The sequence below is a fragment of the Pinus tabuliformis genome, chromosome X (assembly GCF_031772625.1).
Source record: "Pinus tabuliformis cultivar Carrire ecotype Pingquan chromosome X, CPIR1, whole genome shotgun sequence".
In the NCBI taxonomy this organism is placed as follows: Eukaryota; Viridiplantae; Streptophyta; class Pinopsida; order Pinales; family Pinaceae; genus Pinus; species Pinus tabuliformis.
In genome coordinates this window covers 1,589,397,856-1,589,417,756 of record NC_142308.1, presented here as the reverse complement: position 1 = coordinate 1,589,417,756, position 19,901 = coordinate 1,589,397,856, and the positions used below count along the sequence as shown (strand labels likewise).

Here is a 19,901-nt window from a genome sequence, read left to right as displayed (position 1 = left end):
GGGTGATGGCATGTTGTTTTGATCATCCATTTTGGTGCAAAGTCCTCTCGAGAAAGAGCTCTGAGATTGCCCTAGCCGCAACAAGGACAAGAGGCCCTAGACAGCGTGGAGGAGGTCTGAATTTATGTGATGGAGGCCGAGTGAGCTGCAGGAGCAATGGACTGTCTTTGGGTTGAAAAGAGGGTCGAGATTGTTGTTCTAGAGGTCGAGTAGCCTTACTGTTGGGTCGAGTTGCTTAGGGTCAAAACATTATGTGTTGGAGTGTGTTTGGGCACCGAAAAGGGGGACTGTCTCACGGTTTAGGGTTGTTGTGCTAGGTCGCAGGCCTTAGCACACAACTGGAGCTGCGTAAAGGGGTGTCAAGGGTGGACTAGTCCCTTAAGAAGGCAGCATGGGTGAGGAAGAGGCTTCCCAAGGTATGTCACAACCCCTTGAGGGCTTGTTTGTGAATTGTCATAAGGGTTTAGGGCTGCAACACGTGCCCTAACCAGGGCTGTCACAAACGGAAAAGCAAACACCATTACAGCAGTGTTTTGGAGGCATGTTGGGTCCTTGATTTGTGGACCAGAGCATGGATCAATTGATGGGCTGCTTGTAGGAGGCCTTAGGAGTTGTTGGAGGAGCCCGCGTGGATTGTTGGGAGGCCTACCAAGAAGCCAAGGTGACAGTAGGCACATTAGATTGGAAGGCAAGAGGATAACAGCAAGGAGTGTTGCAGATGTTCACTTGATGACGATTGGATGGATGTCCTAGGAGAGGACATGATTGGTGCCCAGATTTGTGCAATAGCTCCTTTATTGCAACAACAAAGGGCAGTTGATGAGAAGTTTGTTGGCAGCCAATAGAAGGGTCCCCTAGGCGTGAGGATGCCCTAACTAGGTGCAGATACTACAGCGTGGATTCACCACTCGATGGACTGTTGGACGGCAGCGTGAGAGTGGACCAAGTGTGGACGTGATTGGGCACTTATGGTTTGCTGGAGGGCAGCAGGATCCTATCCAAGTTGGAGCCTGGTGAGAAACAGCTTGATGGACAAAGGTAGTCGCAAGAGAGGCAGTTGTTGAGCTCATGCGTTGATGAACCAGAGGAGCAGTTGTGGAGCCCAAGACTTGTCTGTGGAGAGGGACTTCTACAGCAAATGATGAGCAGTCCACCTAGCCCGTGTTCATTGTGGGAGATGGACATCTGGTAGTGATAGGTGGCAGCACTTCGTGCCCTATGTTGTCTTCATCGATGCGACACAGGAAGACCATAGTGGGCAGAAATCCCGGAGTAGATGAGGAGCAGCAGTGGGCAAATTGATAGTTATTCACAAGTGGAGTTGTGAAGAACTCGACAAGAGTCTCGATGTCTTGCGCCCTTGATGGACGAAGGGACAACTAGAGAGCAGACTGGATAGCCGACATTTAGTGGCCCGATGGACTTGGAGCATTAAGAGAGGCAGGAGCTAACCGAGCAGGTACACTGAGGGGAGCTGAGAGAGTCGACTACATCAGCCAGATGGTCAGAGTATCTTGTTGAGGGAAGATTGGTCGTGGATGGACTAACACCAAGCCCCAGTTTAAGATTCTATCCTAGACCAAAGATCGTGGAAATTCAACATGGTATCAAAGGGTATCTGAGCTACTTTGAGGGGTAGTGAATCAAAGTATGCACAATGAAGCAACTTAGAGGGAGTTGTGGGTGTCTAGATCATGGAGCAGAGGGTTCAACTGAAGACATGGAGACGTGGTCTCAATAAACTACATGATGAGATGGGTCGGGAGTTCTGGTGGATCGCTTGTGACCCTGGTGCACTTCAGTATGTTATGTGACGATTTGTAGATCGTTGACTTCCTATGTCTTGTCACGGATGGTTGGGACATCTCAAGGGTTTCATTGGCATGGGCGGGGTCAGGTTGATCGAGATGGCTCCATGTGATGGACTATAAGTTGGCAAGCTAGAGTCTTCATCGAATCATGATGTTGCATATCCGAGATTGGAGGGATTTGCACAAGTGGTATTTGATCCAGGAGGATGATTTCTTGTAGGACTGAGCCAATGGAGATCATGTAGGCTTAGAGGGATCTAGCCTCAAAGGGAGCAGCCCTAAGGAGGTTTGGGATCTTCAGGCTCGAAGGTGATGAGGCAGATGCACTACCGAGATTATCGGATTCATTCTACAAGGTATGTTGCAGTGATGGATGCCAAATGGGCTAGTGTCGTTGTTGGATGATGATGGTCACTTCCTAGTCTTGGACGTACCTCCCTCGCTAAGAGGGAGTGTTGATTTTGTGTAGCTAGGGAGGTACTCCAACCCCTAATGTTCGAGGGTTGGAGGTCAAAGCGCCACAAGTAGGCCTATGGGCTGGGAACCCAAGTATGGGGTTTTGCACCGAATCATGTTTGGGGCAATTCCGGAATCACATTTCTACATGTGACAACATGAGACGACAGAGGGCGGAAAGGAGAATCCAACGCTTCAAGAATCGTCGAATTCCAAGTTGTAGAAGTGGAGAAATGAATTTTTGAAGTTGACAAGTAATTATTGGTTTTCAAGTCATGTAGGCTTGATGTAAATTAGTCCAATAGATGTGTCTCTTCATCTATTCAAGAAAGAGCTATGATGGATGGTTACTTCCTAGTCTTGGAAGTACCTCCCTCGCTAAGAGGGAGTGTTGATTTTTGTGTAGCTTGGGAGGTACTCCAACCCCTAATGTTCGAGGGTTGGAGGTCAAAGCGCAACAAGTAGGCCTGTGGGCTCGGAACCCAAGTAGGGGTTTTGCAGCCAATCATGTTTGGGGCAATTCCGGAAGCACATTTCGACATGCGACAGCATGAGACGATAGAGGGCGGAAAGGAGAATCCAACACTTCAAGAATCGTCGAATTCCGAGTTGTAGAAGTGGAGAAATGAATTTTTGAAGTTGACAAGTAATTATTGGTTTTCAAGTCATGTAGGCCTGATGTAAATTAGTCCAATATGTGTGTCTCTTCATCTAGTCAAGAAAGAGCTATGAGATATCCCTAGAAGCAGCAAAGAGGAGAGGCCCTAGACAGCGTGGAGGAGGTTTGAATTTATGTGATGGAGGCAGAGTGAGCTGCAGGACAACGTTGTTTTGGACAATGATTTGGCAAGTCAATTTTGATTTTGACTTTATATTATTGTACTCTCTCTACTGAACATTTGATATTTATAATAAGAAAAATTGATCAAGGGTTTTCCCCATCTTGTGGTTTTTCCTTGGCTTTAGCCAAATATTGGTGTTCTCTTGTCTTGGCTTGTCTTTTGCATTTATTGTTTATGTTCTATCTACAGTTACTGTCAATGTGATTAATGGTTCATGTGATTGTTATTGGAACATAGGTGGAAGGACATTGAAGTAATTGTTGCAAGCATAGAACATACCATTGTTATCTAAAATTGACACTTTGACATCAATAAAAACCATTTTCAACATGTGTACCCTATGAATGATCTCAAGGTTACAACTACTTAAGCTCAACCAATCAAAGTGGTAGGACAATGTCATAAAATTTGGATACATACATAATATTTTGAACTACAAAGTAGATATAAAGGTGTACCTCCCTGTGGAATGGATTTGGTGATAGAAGCGGAATGGTTAATGCAATTAGGAATCTAAGCCACAAATCTCTAAGAACAATTAATGGGATTCCATTGGTAAGGAAAGAACTATAACTTTTATAGTTGTGAAAGCCAAAATATTATGCAAAGAGAACTTTTAAATCCCTCATTTTTGCAGCAAACAACCAAATAATCTCAAATAAAACCACAATCAAGATGAAACTCCACAAAGAAAAATAAACTAATTTGGGATTTATTTTAGGACAAAGCATTCTTTAAAGGGATAGGCAAAGTTATGCATAAAATAATGATAAATCAATAAATAATAGATAAAATTAAATATACAAATAATAATTATATAAAGGGTCACGATTCTTTGTAAAAGGACACCATGGGATATATTTAAGTCGAGTTTCACAATAAGATTATTTAAGCCAGGACCAACTTGTTTCCCACATAGTGGGTGGCTAGTGTCATTGACTCTGCCTTAGCCAACCAAGACCTTCTCTTGCATATCGAGCCCCTCTCAGTCTTTCGTCACCCCTTGGCAAACCATGCCATCCTCACCTTCTCCCTTTCCTTCTCTACCTCCACTTCTCCCCCCACCATCCAATGCATCCCGCCAACCCCTTGTACTACCTTTCTTTTTTATAGGAATTATCCAGCCTCCTACACCACCCGCCTCAAGGAATTGCTCCCCTCCATTTCCCACTTCAGGTCATTGAACACAACCACAGTAAAAAATGAGATACTTCTCATTACCCTCATGGAGTCAACCCTAGATTCCTACCCCCATTATACTCATTAACACAGCCATAAACTTCGCTTATATCTTGCCCCATGAACCATTAGTTCGACAATGAATGCAAATCCCTTCATAAATAGCTCTTCCTCGCCCTCAAGCATGACCCTTCTTCCCCCACCTTCGAAAAACTTATTGTCAACTCTTGCGCCCCTCACACTCCCTGAAAGCCTTCTAGCATACTCTTTTTCCTAAACACCATGACATCCTGCCTAACCTCTATCCCTAGTCCCTAGTCTCCCACACAACCTCCGTCTATGACATTCCTGGACAACCTATTATCCACACCTGCCTCCTTATGCCACCCCTTTTCTAAGAGGTGCATTAGGAGAGTAGCCAAACCTATGAGTACTAACAGAGCAACTAATGAGGAAGGGCTTCAATCTGAATTCCTTAAACATGGTATTTCATCTCTAGAGTCCTATGTTACTGATTTATTTAACCATGTGGTGTGTTCAGGCTTCCCCTCCTCGACAATACACATTATTCACCCAATCCACCAATAAGGGAGTAGTTTCGATCCAAACAACCACTGAACTACCATGGTGGGTCATACATTCTCCAAGCTTTATGCCACATTCTTACACCAATGGCTATCTAAGGAATTGGAGATTCGCCATCTTACGACTCAAAGGACAAACAAGTTTTAAGCCAAACTATCAAACAATCAATCACATCTTCACTTTGAGCAATTAATAAGGAGGGTCATCATCACTTTGCAAAGGTCTACAGCCGCTTTGTAAACTTTCAAAAAGCATTTGACACAGTTCTGACGGAGGCCTGATTCCAAAGGCTCCACGACATTAGCATATCTAAGACCCTCCTGCCAACCATTATGAGACTGTACGAGTAAATTTTGGGATGGCTCAAGATGGCAAATGACCTTTCCGATTTCATCTAGAGTACCATCGGGAGTCAAACAAAGTTTCCCCCTCTCACTAAACCTCTTAAGGATTTATATTGATGAGCTGGAGTCTTTCCTACATGAGTATACCCAGGAGAGGGATGGTTGTCTTCTACACCAAGTGTTGATTTGGCTCCTTTTCGCCAATGTCTTGGTCTTGTTGGCTTCCTCTCTTGAGGGATTACAAAGACAAATCGATGCCATATCCAACTTTTGTGATCTTCGACAAGTGACAGTCAACCCACATAAAACCAAGGTTCTAGTCTTTAATGCATCAAAGAAATCTCTCACAGACTTTCATTTCTACTATCGACGTGTTGAGATTGAGATCACCGCCCGTTATACCTACTTGGGGGTACAGTTCATAAGACCTCATTTTGGTATGCGATAAGCACTACACAGCAAAGGATATGGTTCCATAGCCCTCATTGAGAGACAATGTTTTCAGGGTTAGTTTCAAGAAATCTCATCCAAAGTTCACCTCATGCAGGCAATTATTAGACGCACAATTCTTTATGGCTTCAATGTCTCGGGAACGAGCTTGTTGTAGACAAATTGGGCCAGCCTGGAGAGAGTCCAGACCCTGCTTCTTAGATGCATCATCCGCTGTAAGAAAACAGTTCCACAACCCATTATTCATGCAAAGTTTGATGTCCACCCATTTTGCCTCGAAATCATTTTCCGCTTGGATTTTTTCTTCATAAAGTCCAATCTTTCAAGGACTCAGACACTAGGAGAGAGAGGTTGAAGTGACAAAATCGTAGCTTGTTGTACCTAAAATGTAAAATACACAATGTATCATAAGTAATATTTTTATTGATAAGATGAATGTACAAGGATGATTGAATGTTACAATGAGGGCCCACTTATATACCTAGGCAGGTGCCCCTTCATGACTGGGCATGTCTTTTTAGACATGCCTTTTCATTTAACTAATGATTATTAAAATAATCACTACTTTGATTATATTTTTAATTTATTTTATTTTATATGAATTATATTCATAACATTGCCTCTCTCTTCAGAAGCTTTGTCCTCAAAGCTTAATTGTTGAACATTTCTTCACTTGCCCACGTCATTTCAACATTTGTAAGTCGTTGGTAGTACTCTCCTCTAATCGGGTTTTTTTCTTTTCCTTTTCGATTTTTTTAACTAAATAATATTTTTTAGTTTTTTATTTATTTTTATTATTTTTTTTAAATTATAAATTAATTAATTATATAATTTTAAATATATAGAAATATATAATTAAATAAGATTCAATATATAAAATTTTATGACTTATGTTAATTTACATAACATAAAGTCACCACTAAAAAGAACGATGGAAGAACCACGTGATGGTTTGACTGGACAAGTGACCAGCGACAAGAGGGTTTGTCAAATAAGTCGTGATGGTCAGGAAGGTGGTTGGCAGAGTGGAGATACGAATGATCACGCCTGACCATGTGAATCAAATGGGTTTGATCGCACGATTTGAATGGTGTCAGCAAGATCACTGCAGTGTCGAGTTCATTGGTCAGCGACGATGGTTGACGATTGGTCAGAAGCGCAGGGATCAGGAAAACAACCGACTGGAAAAGCAAAGAACCGTGATTGATCAGGCGACAGAAACTTGACAAAGTCTGGTCTGGGACGCAGAGGATGGATATCGAAGGTCAATGGGCATGGGGAAACTAGGACAGGCGACGGGAGGGAGTCACGCAACGAATCAGACAGAGATGCCAATTTGCAACCTTGCATCTTGCCAGGAGTCGAAGTAATTGAGGGATGGGGCAAACAAACAATGCCTAAGCCGAGATCTCTTATGGCACTGTTGTCTGGATCACGCTCGCTCAATTCGTTTAAGGTTCTTATCACAATATGCTCGTTAATGTCGAACATGGTCAATGGATGGTTGCCCTTCAATTCATAGGCGGTTATGGTCTGCTTTTGGATGATCGGTTCCTTGTTGTTTAAGTTTGGAGGGGACTGTGTAGGCAACAAAGCTCTGGGAGAAGTTGTGTGTTGTGCTTCTTCTTGTGGAGGAGCCATGGTAGGTATCTCCTCGTTAGCTGCCATGGTGATTTCGCTGGAAATCACCTTGGGATATTGGCAAAAGCATCAACCTACAAAAGCGTAATTAACTGCATCGGAGCAATCATAATTTGGTCCCTCATTTATCTCTTTTACCAAGTTTTTGGGATCACCTTGCTACTCTTCGTCTTTAATGGCAACTCCAGATCTTAGAGACGACTACTGCCAAATTTGGCCCTTTTTAACTGGACCATTTTCATCAATTGCATTACTTTTTGGCTTATCAACAATAGATAAGTTGTCCACCTATTTATCTTGATTCATTTCACCACCTAAAGGAAATAGTTTTATCTTAGCTCCTGTTGATAAGGATTGATACTTTTGTACACAATAACTTTCTTCAGACAATAGCGACAACTCACAACTCTTAGGTCCAAAATCATAATCAACTACCTAAGTACTAATAGGCAACAGATGACATGTGTGATTGAAGGTGTTCACGGATGGTTCGACACCAACTGGAATTTGCACCTTCCATATAATTTCTTTATTAGATTCATTTTCTATTTGATGCCTTGTGTTTGGAGAAGTATCAAACTCCATCACTTCCTGGTTTGCAGCGTCAATTTTTATAGTCTTCAACAGTTTCCCAATTAGTAGACTCATCTTTATCATCTTCTTCAACAATTTTTTCGCTAGGAATCTCATCTTCTTTGACATTAATGCCAACATCTATTGTAGGTGTTGAATCTAGTACTTTGAAACCTTTAATGATTCTGTGAATGATCTTTTTATTTGTTGTAATGATTTTTTAATTTCACTTAACAGCTCAATTGTAGATTTATGAGATTCGCTTAATTCCATTATTTCAAGACTTAAACTTAATGGGGGATTGTGCAGTGGATAATGTCCAAAGGTTTGAATGGCTCTGATACTACTAAAGTGACAAAATCATAAGCTTGTTGTACTTAAAATGTAAAATACACAATGTATTATAAGTAATATTTTATTAATAAGATGAATGTACAAAGATGATTGAATGTTTTTTTTTAACCACATGGTGAATCGGTAACTATCAAGTTTAATCCACGGGAGACCCAGGATCAAACCTCATTGCTGCCACTATAACACCAAGAGCATAACCAACCACCTGCAAGTCGGGTATACTAAGATCTTATGGTTTTAGCAAGAGCACACCCACGGTAGGGGGTCCACCCCTCTAGCCGCCACCACAACAGGTCACTGTACTCGGTGAGATTTGAACTTCAGACCTCCCGGGCTTCGCCCATGTGTCTTACCGTTAAACCACACATCACTGTACAAAGATGATTTAATGTTACAATGAAGGCTCGCTTATATACCTAGGGAGGTGCCCCTTCATGACTGGGCATGTCCTTTTAGACACGCCTTTTCATTTAACTAATGACTATTAAAATAATCACTACTTTGATTATTTATTGTTACATTTATTTTTTATTTATTTTATTTTATATGAATTATATACATAATAGAGGTATCCCTATCTTGCTCTTTTCTCATTAAGGTCTTTGCCTCAAAGCCCCCTCATCAAGACAGGCTCAAGGTTGGTTTTCAAAGGCTTCTCGACTTTTCTAGTTGCTGACTATCTCCCTAGAGCACCTTCCCCCATTCTGTTTCTCCCTCGATGCATTGAGCCATCTCTTGTCGACTTAATAGGTATTGAACCAAGCCCTTAGAGAGGATGTCTACAAATTATACATTCAAGTCACGTAGACCTCAACTCCAACGAGCTTGGGCTCGAAGATGTCATTCTACCTAGAGCACTTTCTAGAACTACCAGATGGCATCATAGTCTGCCCCCCGCTTCCACACACGTACATTGGATGCATTCATTTTGGATCCCCATGGGACAATTCCATGTCGCTTTTCATAGACTCCAAGTAGAGATGGACCACCATATACCACAACAAGATAGGATCTGCCAATTGTATCACCTATAGGAGCCAGAGATAGAAGCACACCTCATTTTTAGGTGCCCCTTATTCCAAGAGATCAGAGGATGATATCACTGTCTATATTAGGATTAGAGAGGCTCCCTCTCTACCTTCTTCAAGTACCAAGAATAGTGATGCTTAGCACCTTTCATCAGGGAGATTTTCAGTCACAAATCTCATTACCTACACACCATACCCCGCCCTGGAATGACTAGGACTATAACCTCATACCTTCATGTGGATTTGTCAGACCAAGGCCACAAGCAATAAGCAAAGGTTGAGAATGCTCCAGACATTAGAAGGGTGAGATCTCGAGTCCTTTCTTAGCCTTCCAATAGGGGAGATCGACAGATACCATTGAGACCAATTCCACAATGTCAAACCATACATCAGTTTGCACCTTCTAGAGCACTGGAGGGACCAACTCCAAATAGTTCCAAAGCAGAGTGCTCCTGACACGACCGACTACATTTGAATCCCATAGGAGCAACCAGAGACCCTTTCAAAGTTTCTTCCTTTCAACCTCGGATGCTAGGAGTATCTCTCACTCACAAATCCCCCCTTAGGATCATACAGTCGAATCCATTACTAGGCCCACGGGACTTCGACAATGAACTTGTACCCAATTCACCTCCCTCGCCCTTGATAATTAGACTCAAGAACCCTTGACATCTCTAGCTCCATTGCCAAACCTTACCATCTTACCCAATCCTTTTTAGCAAGCCATTACTATTTTGTATTGTGTCGTAGACTATTGAGTATTTTGTATTATACCACAATCTCTTGTATATGTGTCGCAACAGCACTACCACCGGTTTCTCTCTTGCTATATGTAATTTTTAGCATTTTTTTAGGAGATGCACCTGCACTCCCACATTGTAGTCATACTGGCTGTACTTTTGTTTACTTTAGTGACTTTACTTACTTTACTCATTGTAAAAATCATCGCATTCATTTTTCATTATTTAATAAAAATAATATGTTTTATTGAGCACTTAAATACTATTGTGCATCAAATTTTGTGTTGATGTAATAGAAAATAGTAAAACCTAGCTTACAAGAAAAAGTAAGGACACTGGTTAAATCCCAAATCGTTGTCTCCACCAGACTTGACAGTCCAATTTAACCATACCACATTTAACAACATAACTCAAAATCATAATTATTTAACATAACATGGCCATCATCTAGTCATGCCACTCACAACTCACTAACCTCGTGAGTTACATCCTACAACTGGAGAACTGACTGAGGATAACAGAAGTAAGAGTGGAACTGTTCTTGTAATGATATGCTCCTTTATGAGATATTTAGCAGACGTAGGCTCATTAGGTTGCCTAAAGCTGAAAGAGAAGTAAAAAGAATTTTAACTAATTTAATCCACCAATAAATTGCATGCAATTCAGTCTCAATCAGTAAAGAGCAGGCCCTTGTAAGCTTGTAAAACTACATCCCTGTTACCAAAGGAGAAAGAGACAACAGTGCAGGAATCCAACAGTAAGAAGTATTTTTCCATGGCAAATATATTGTGCAATCCCTAAAGGAATTGCAACATAAATTTAGAGAACAGCAAAGAAAAGAAAAAAAGACAAAAGCTCAACTTACTTCTAATTAAGCCACAATTGTACTCCGGTGTTGACTGGCAAATGCAATACCGGCATTTTGGATTTGGGGTTATACACTCCCTTTTGGAATCATCTTTCTGACGCAACCCTGCGCCTGAAAATTGACCAAAAATGTACAACACCATCCACTCAAATAAAGTGCTCCACAAAATGTTCTGCCAAACTGTTTGTCAAGGCCAAACACAGAAGTAATGGTTCAGAAACCTCATTAAATACTGCCAAACTGCAAATCCTATTCCATCACAAGAAGTACAAGGAATTGATAACCATTTTATCTAGTTAATAGATCAAAATCTCCACGCTGGAATCAGACAATTAATATTTCCAAATATAGTAAACCGTGGCTACAAGACCTATTTTAGCTGTGGGAAAAAACCTACCTACTTACAAGGACAATTATTGTGTCATCTCATGTCTATCATCAATATCAGCCACTGAATTTAAATCATCTTGCATTGTCCGTCGATTCTCCATTGGCTGTGCTTCAAGAAACTGCACAACATCCCTAACATGGCTGTTGACCCCAGCATGAAAATTACTAACAGCATTGTTATGACCTGCTACGTCTAGGAGGACACTTGTAGCATTTGTTCTAGGGCTGGAAGTTTTATGTCTCTTGGCAATCCTGTCAACAGTAGGAACTGGTTGCGGGCGGGGATTCTCAAAGCCTTGACTATGTGCTTCAAATTGAAGCACTGGTTGGAGAAGACCCTGGTTAGAAAGCTCTGCCAGTCCTTTGATATCACTTTGCATGCGAGTAGCATGCGCTATTGCATGATCAAGGACAATTGGATCATCAGGTGGATTTTGTAGCAGATTTAGCATGATCTGACGATATGTTTGCAGGGCCAATGAGGGTCTGGCTAACTGAAGATTGCGACAAATTATGTTAACTTTTATAACATGCTTACAGAGATTGCCTAACCTTGACCAGAAACAATCACAGAAAGCAAACTCTGAACCAGGATTCCACACAATATATGCCTTGGTACGATCACTTTGGCAAACAACTTTAACATAACGAAGATCATCCTCATCTAGAATAACATCAATATCTGGAAGCTGCAGTGCCTTTTGCCATGAACTGGGAACTATAAGCTCATCTCTTACATTTCTGAATGAGCCACTTTCTTCAGAATATTGATCAAACCAATAGTAAGAATGCAACTCGGTAGTTAGTGTGTGAACCAACCAATCCACTCGCTGAAATGCAGCAGCATTTGATTCATTCAACAATTTGAGTTTCAATCTAGCATGATATGCCTCAATCGCTCCATGCATTTCCTGATTTGCCAGTGGAAGAGTTCTCATCGCAGAGACCCATATCTCTACAGACCATAAATAAACAGAAACAGGATCAGTTAAAGATCAGAGTACTCAAGGGCATATTTGACATTACAAATCATGAATATAGGAATAACATTACACCTATTTTAGGCAGCCATTTTGTCTTAAAGTACTCCAAGAAAGCATTTTGATCTACAAATATTTGCATAAATTCTTCCACTGCATCCATGGCAGTAGGTCCATTCCTTGTTGTATACAAAATGCAACCAAGTCGCCTAAACATCTCCTGTTGCACATCGATGTTGCAACACTGTTTGACAATGTTCCTCAACCATGCCCGTCGAATGCGCCAAAGGCATAACAAAATCCGACATTGAAATAGCTCTCTGCAGATCAAGTCACAAGAGTTAGACTATTCAAAGACATTTTCTGTTTCAAACAGAAAAATATACATATGAACACACTCTCAAAACTTGCTAGATAAACCTGATTATTGAAAAATCTGCGGCTGCATCATCAATCATGAAAGCATATGGCTTCCATTTGGGATCCTTTAAGTGAACTTTATCACAAAGGGCTGCCATCCATTTGTGAGCTTGTTGGCTTGCAAAACTCGAGGTAATTATCCATGCAATAGGAAGTGCAATTTGATGTGAATTAAAGACCAACAATGTATACAATGGGTACTGCATTGAAAATAGACAGGGTTATACCTTGCCTGCAAAAGAACATGTGAAATTGAACAAGCAAAGATGTGGAAAATAGCTTACAGACCTTCAGTTTTTTACTCCCAAACGTACAGTCAGCTGCTATATAACTGTTATGACCAAAGCGAATCATCTGCTGTAATTGCCATTCTGTCTGAATCCCCAAGATAAATGGTTCAGCAACAGAGTGATCCTGATAGAAAAATACATGCTTTTGATGGCGCTGAACCCATGTTCGTATGCTTAACAGATCATTTGCATCCAACTCATACAAAGATTGCCGAATAACCCTTTCCATATTGCGGACATCATTCCGAGTAAGAAGATCATCACGGTTGTTAGGACCACCATGCTTTTCTACTGTTTCAATATGATTTTGCATTATGTTATCCATAGAAATACCAACATATAGCAATGACATGATGCGTTGACGAAGCTCATCTGAAATTCGAGGAGCATACATGGCTCGAGTTCCAACAGCATCCCTATCAAGTGATCCATGACAAGGTAAACCTGTCTTGTCAACATGATTGCGTTGGTTATATATCATAAGCGCAATAGATGGGCGAGTGTACAAGCGCTTTACTGTGAAATGACACAAGCATCCCCTCATCATATGCCGTCGACCAGGCCTACTTCCTTTGCCAGATGCCGGCTTATTATTATTCGAATCACCCTGACCAGATTCACTATCCCTGTAATCCTCTGGGCCATATGAACACCAATATCTGCAGACAATAAAGAGCAGTTGTCATCTTAAACAAGGGCGTTCCAGATAGCTTAAACAGAGAATATATTAGTTCCAACTTTCAATGGAATGAAATAACATTAAATTGAGAAAAACTCACATTGTATATTCAAGATAACCATCAACCCTAGGTCTACTCAAGCTGCCTTCTGCTCTCTTCCTCCTTGATTCTATGCGGAAACTTGCAGGGCATTCAACATTAGTTGATTCTCCTCTCACAAAATCCCCCACCCTAGAAAATGGTATCAGAGCAATATCATCACCACCCTGACGACCTCCATCCACCTTTACCCAATTGAGCTGTGCTGCAGAGAACTCGGCAGAGGGAGGATCTTGCACAGGAAGGTTAAGAATATCCTCCATCCTTGGCATCTGCAAACAAAAATCCAGAAATTTCACAAAATATATATATTGCAGAAATGTAAAAATCATATCTGAGGGCAACAGCCAGCACCGTGGATATATTTCAGCAGTTTTTCATAAAACATCAAAGCAAATAATATATAAGTGATCATTACTGAAAACACAGTCTGAAAGAGTTATAAGGCACTTCAAACAATATGCTGCAAAAACCATGAGATGGGCAGATTGGCAATGGGCATTGTTACCACTCAAACTAGCAGGGGGCATAAAAGGGACTCCTAAAGGGACAACTGCTAGATCAAAAGGCAGTGATGGAGGCTTAGCGCACCATCACCTCAGTTAAGACTCCCTACTCTTTATGGGCTTTCACTAATGGGAGGTTACCCGGTATATAGAAACTCACTTGTGAAGGATGAATCAACCAATGGATGTGAAGTGACCTTAATGATCCTTTTCCTAGAAGGGGGTTAAGAATAGAGCTTGCTTGCTAAGCAAGGTACAAAGGTTTCTAGGATAAGGAGGTGAGGATTTGAGGGTTAGGTTAGAGGAATATGCTTTGTAAAGGAGTTTCCCAATCCTAAAATCCTTATTGGACTTGACTTCCCAAATGGTTCTTGAAGATTTGACTTTTCAAAAGTGTGGGACCACATGGGACCAAGTGGACCCAGCCTAGGTTAAGGGGAGAGAATCTAGCAACCAATGATGTTCTTAACCCAAACAAGGAAGGGGAAAGGATCAAAGCAAGAATTTCCACTTAAAGGTGTCAAATTGATCCTATGAGGCACTAGCCTAGGGAACACTGGGCAAAGTTTGATCTCAGAGCTAGGGCTTGGGTTATCTCACAACTCCACTGTCAAAATGGCTTCAAAATTGGAGGAGGCTTTGAGGACACTCCAGCGCAGTAGAAGCTAGGAGATCGAACATTTTCCTGGGCTATTTTGTCAAGAAAATGATGCCCTAGGTGACCCAATGTTTCCCCAAGATTCCACCAAAGGGAGGCATGGGGAAACATTTCCACTAGTGTCCCCCTATCCATGAAGTGTGGGGGAAACATGATAGGTAGGCCTCCTTCCATGGGGGATGCATACCCAGTGTAGCACAACTTGGTGAGCACTCACCGAGTGGGCCCAGTATGGACGATTACACTACAAAACGAGCGCCTCAGCCATAGTCGGCCCACCATACTCGCCAATCAAACAGACTCAACCATACTCAGTTTTCCTTCCCGTTATTTTTCCTCCTCGCCATTTTTCTTCTTAAAGCAGGCCATCTTCTTAGCTTACCTTGCTTGCTCACTTCACTCCAGTATTCAGCCTTCAAGATCGAGCGTCCAGCCCTCACGATCTTGTAGCAATGAACCTTCAAGTAAGCATCAATCAGTCCCTTCGTTTAATTTTGAAAAAAAATTAATTTCTTAATGGAGCGAGGTTGTTATAGGCCCCCACAATCCTGTATCAAGGCCTCGGAAACCTATCGCAACCTTCCATGGCCCTATCTCAGGGCTACAAACACTTGCAACAGGCCATTGTCTCAGGGCCGCAAAGGCCTCCAAGAAGCCCCCGCGTCCTTATCTCAAGGCCGCATAAGCTTGCAACAAGCCCCTATCTCAAGAATGCAAAGGCTTGCAACAAGCCCCATGTCTCAAGAATGCAAAGGCTTGCAACAAGCCACTTGTCTCAAGAATGCAAAGGCTTGCAACACGTCCCCTGTCTCATGACAGCAAAGGCATGCAATAGGCCCCCTGTCTAACGCAAAGGCTTTCAACAGGCCCCTTGTCTAAGGAACGCAAAGGCTTGCAACAAGTCCCCTGTCTCACGACAGCAGAGACCTACAACAGACCCCCCTGTTCAGGCCCCCTGAGCCTTAAAGGCCTCTACAGGTCTGTCTCAAGGCCGTAGAGGCCTACAATAGGCCCCCCATACTATGGCTATGAAAAGTCCCCTCAAGCTTGTCTCAGGGCCGCAGAGGCCTACGACAAGAGGGGGCCTGTTGCAAGCCTCTGTAGCCCTTATACAGGCCCACAAAGGCCTATAACAACCACACTGTGGCTGCTGCAACCACACTGTGTTGTTTCAAGCCTCTGTGAGGCCTTTTTTTTGTTGCAAACCTTAGCAATTAATATAATTTTTCTTTCCAAAATAAAATTGTCATCCTGAACCATAAATTCCATGGCTCCTAAATCCAAGTCTAGAAGGCCTCTTAATGAAGCCAAGGAATATGGTACCAGTGAAATTCCTAATTCTGACACGAGCGTCAAATGCAATGTTTGTCCCACTATGGTTTCCGAGGACATAAACATATTGAAATACAACCCGGCTAGAATAGTGGGTAAAGATGTTGCAATTTGTGATCATTCCCTCCAGAAATCATAGCCAAAATGCAATCTAATTTGGATGCCATTCAAGAACAGAATGTTAAGAGAGCAAGAATGAAGCATGAAGCTACAACAATGAGTGGATCTCAGGCATAGGTTTAGCATGTTCCAACAACTTTTGCCTCATCAAACGTTGTAGGAAATACATCTCATATATCCACTCCTTTCTTCCTTCCTCACACTATTCTGGATCTCAGCAAAGCAAGGAAAGTTTTAATGAAAAAAGGAGGCAAATATGGCAGTGAGGAGGTTTTGGTATCATGATAGCCTCCCATTTAACGATGCAAAGTCATCTTTCTTTCAGCACATGGTACATACAATAGCGTGTGCTAGCCCTAGCTACAAAGCACCTTCTTATAATTCACTTAGGAAGAAAGACCTTGATGAGTTTGAATGTGTCAAGTGTGGATTTGGGGTAGCATCGTATGTGTTCTAGCCACAAAAATTGGTGGGAGAGGATAAGGCACATGAAATCTCCAATACCCAAAAAAGGGTTTGGGCAGTTTCTAAACAGTTTGGGAGATATTAAAATAATTAATATATTTAATGGAGTCCCTAAGTCTAAACTTACAAAAAATAAAATATTAATGTGTATTAATATAAAATTGTATTAGAATGGTCCACAAATCATGGATCAAGTCAGATCTAATCTTAACCATTGATTAGGGACTTAATCTCAGCAGTTGATTTGTCAATGAGAAAAGTATAAGAGGAGGTTGAGGGTCACTTGGAGAACACACTGAGGGAGACCAGTCAATTCAATTTTTGGAGCGGGGTTAGCTGAGAAATTGAACCAGTGGTCTGGTGAGTAGTCAAGAGGCAGCAAGTACGAAGCAGAGAGACGGGATCAACCATTGAGGATCAGCGCTGAGTCAAGAGAGGCAGACGCAGAGGCAGCAAAACACTGTGCAGTCACTAGCTAGGCCTACGTGGGTGATGCAAAGAGGCCCAAGGCTGACGCAATCAAGCAAGCGCTGACGCAGAGGATTGGAGAGCCACGCAGAGGTCAGTCGGGTTGATGCTAGGATTGCGGGAAGTGCTGGAGAATTATTTCTCTCTGTGGGTAAGCCAGTTGGGCACCCTGTTGTACTGAAGAATTGTTGAATAATAAAAACCTCCCTTGCTGCAACGGTTTTCCCTCATTGGGTTTTTCCGGGGACTGTTGTCCAAAATAACTGTGTCAATGCGTTGATTCTTGTGCATATGTTTGTTTCTGTTTTACGGTGTGATATCTGCAACAGTGTTTATTTTAATGTTTATTGAAGTAATTTCATGAATAACTTATTGTGAAATAAGTAGGAAAAATAAATCAATTGCTGCAACGATAGAATTTTCACATGGTATCAAAGCGAGTAATCAGAGACAGGAAGGGAAAATCAGTTATGGGACGAGACCACAATGCAGAGGCATCCACGTTAGGGAACTCACATAGATTTTCAAAAGATTGCACAAGAGAAAGAGATGTTGATTTCTCTATCTTAGCTTCCACGCTGGAAGAAGAAGTGGCGTGTATGATTAGTGTTGCATCATCAGAAGTATGGCATATAGACAGTGGAGCCTCATGGCATATGACGGGAATCAGGGAGTGTTTCTTAGAATATCGAGAAGAGAAGATGAACTTTCAAATCACCATGTGGAACAACGCAAAGTGTACTCCAGTAGGGAAGGGTACCATAGTCACTCAAACAGAATCGAGAGAACGGTTTCGTGCTACAAATGTGCTGCATGTACCAGTATTTGGGATGAACTTACTTTCCGTGTTGCAACTACAAGGCAAGGGACATCTACTTCATCAAGGAGAAAGTATACATCAAACACCCGTGCTAGAAAAAGAAAGTGCAAATCGGGATCAAAAGTAAACGGTTGTATGGATTACAACTAGAATCGCCAATGGCACTAATAAGCAGTGATGGAGACAAGGACTTGAATGAACTATGGCACAGAAGAATGGGTCACTTGCACCATGGAGCTCTGAGAATTATCAGGAGCACTGTAACAGGAGTTTCGGATCTGAGTACGAAAAGAGATGATGTATGCAAGGGATGTGTTCTAGGAAAGTATGCCAAGGCAGCATTTCCTATGATCAAACACAAGGCCAAGAGTGCACGAGGATTGATACACTCAGATATCTGCAGACCTATGTCCGTCAAAGCTCTCAGTGGTGCTGAGTATTTCCTTACCTTCATTCATGACCACTCAAGGAAAACTTGGATTTATTTTCTGAAAACCAAGGATGAGGTTTTTTGTCGATTCAAGGAGTTCAAGGCTCTAGTGGAGAATCTGACTGGGAAGAAAATAAAAGTTTTGCGCTCAGATAATGGTGGAGAATATGTCGATAAAGACTTCACTGATTTTTGCGCTAAGGAGGGCATCAGAAGAGAGTGGACAGCTCCCTACAATCCGGAGCAGAATGGGGTAGCAGAAAGAAAGAACAGGACTATTGTAGAAGCAACTAGGGCCATGATGTATGATCAAGATATGCCAAAATTCCTGTGGGCGGAAGCATGCAACACAGCAATCTATGTTCAAAACAAGACTCCTCATTGGGCATTGGGCAAGATTACTCCAGAGAAAGTCTTCACAGGGAAGACACCTGAAGTCAGTCATTTCAAGATATTTGGGAGTTTAGCATATTGTCGCATACCCGAAGAAAAGAGGAAGAAGTTGGATCAGACTGCAGAAAAGGGATATCTGATGGGATATAGCGAGAACGCTAAGGCATACAGAATCTATCTTCCAGGGAGCAGGAAGGTAGTAGTACGACGAGATGTAAAGTTCATGGAGGACAGGGCTTTCAGAAGATCTCACGAGATGCCTTCCGAGGAGCAGTCGAAAGAGGAGTCGTTGGTTAAGCCTCTTCAACCAACAGAAGTAAAGAATTCTTCCTCAAGACAAGAAGATTCTCAAGATGAGGAGGAGGAGCGAACAGAAGCACCTGCTGGCAGAGGAAGAACTAGCAGGGAACTTCGTCAGATTCTACGAGATGTAGAGGACTTCATCGGTGCACCAAGAAACAATAAGAGGGAGCGAAAACAGCCAGATAGATACCAAGCATTAGTAGCTCAGGATGGAGAGCCTGTCAGTTTCAAGGAGGCAACTCAACATCAGGTTTGGCTTGATGCGATGGTGGTGGAATACAACTCCATAATGGTAACGATGTCTGCGAGGTGGTGCCAAGGCCTCAAGACAAATCAGTGGTAGATTCAAGATGGATCTACAAGATCAAATACGCTACAGACGGCAGTGTTGAGAAATACAAGGCCAGGTTTGTGGCTAAGGGGTATGCTCGAAAGGAAGGGATTGACTATGAGGAGACCTTCACCCCTATAGCCAGGTATACATCTATTAGAACCGTGATATCTATTGCAACCCAAATGGGATGGGAGTGTTGGAAATACTGAGACAGGGGGTGAATCAGTATTCCTTTCAATTGTTATTTTTACCAGTTAAATCATTTATATTTAGAACAAAATATGAACAATAGGAATAAATGCTTTTATTGATATAATCTTTACAATAAATCAGGTACAATAT

General features: G+C 41.9%; 1 protein-coding gene across 2 annotated transcripts in view; it reads right to left on the bottom strand.

Moving 5' to 3' along the window:
* The window catches only part of LOC149146102 (uncharacterized), a 92,278-nt gene that overhangs the window by 25,620 nt on the left and 46,757 nt on the right, over positions 1 to 19,901 (bottom strand). The window contains exons 2-7 of one of the 2 annotated variants that reach the window (XM_089446325.1): positions 13,731 to 14,002; positions 12,950 to 13,610; positions 12,662 to 12,861; positions 12,317 to 12,561; positions 11,269 to 12,216; positions 10,869 to 11,051 (exon numbers count right to left, since the gene is read on the bottom strand). In XM_089446325.1, coding sequence (XP_089302451.1) covers positions 11,285 to 12,216; positions 12,317 to 12,561; positions 12,662 to 12,861; positions 12,950 to 13,610; positions 13,731 to 14,002 — 2,310 coding nt within the window. In that variant the 3' untranslated portion in view covers positions 10,869 to 11,051; positions 11,269 to 11,284. The remainder of the gene's footprint in view (positions 1 to 10,868; positions 11,052 to 11,268; positions 12,217 to 12,316; positions 12,562 to 12,661; positions 12,862 to 12,949; positions 13,611 to 13,730; positions 14,003 to 19,901) is intronic. The other variant, XM_089446326.1, reaches the window with a different exon arrangement.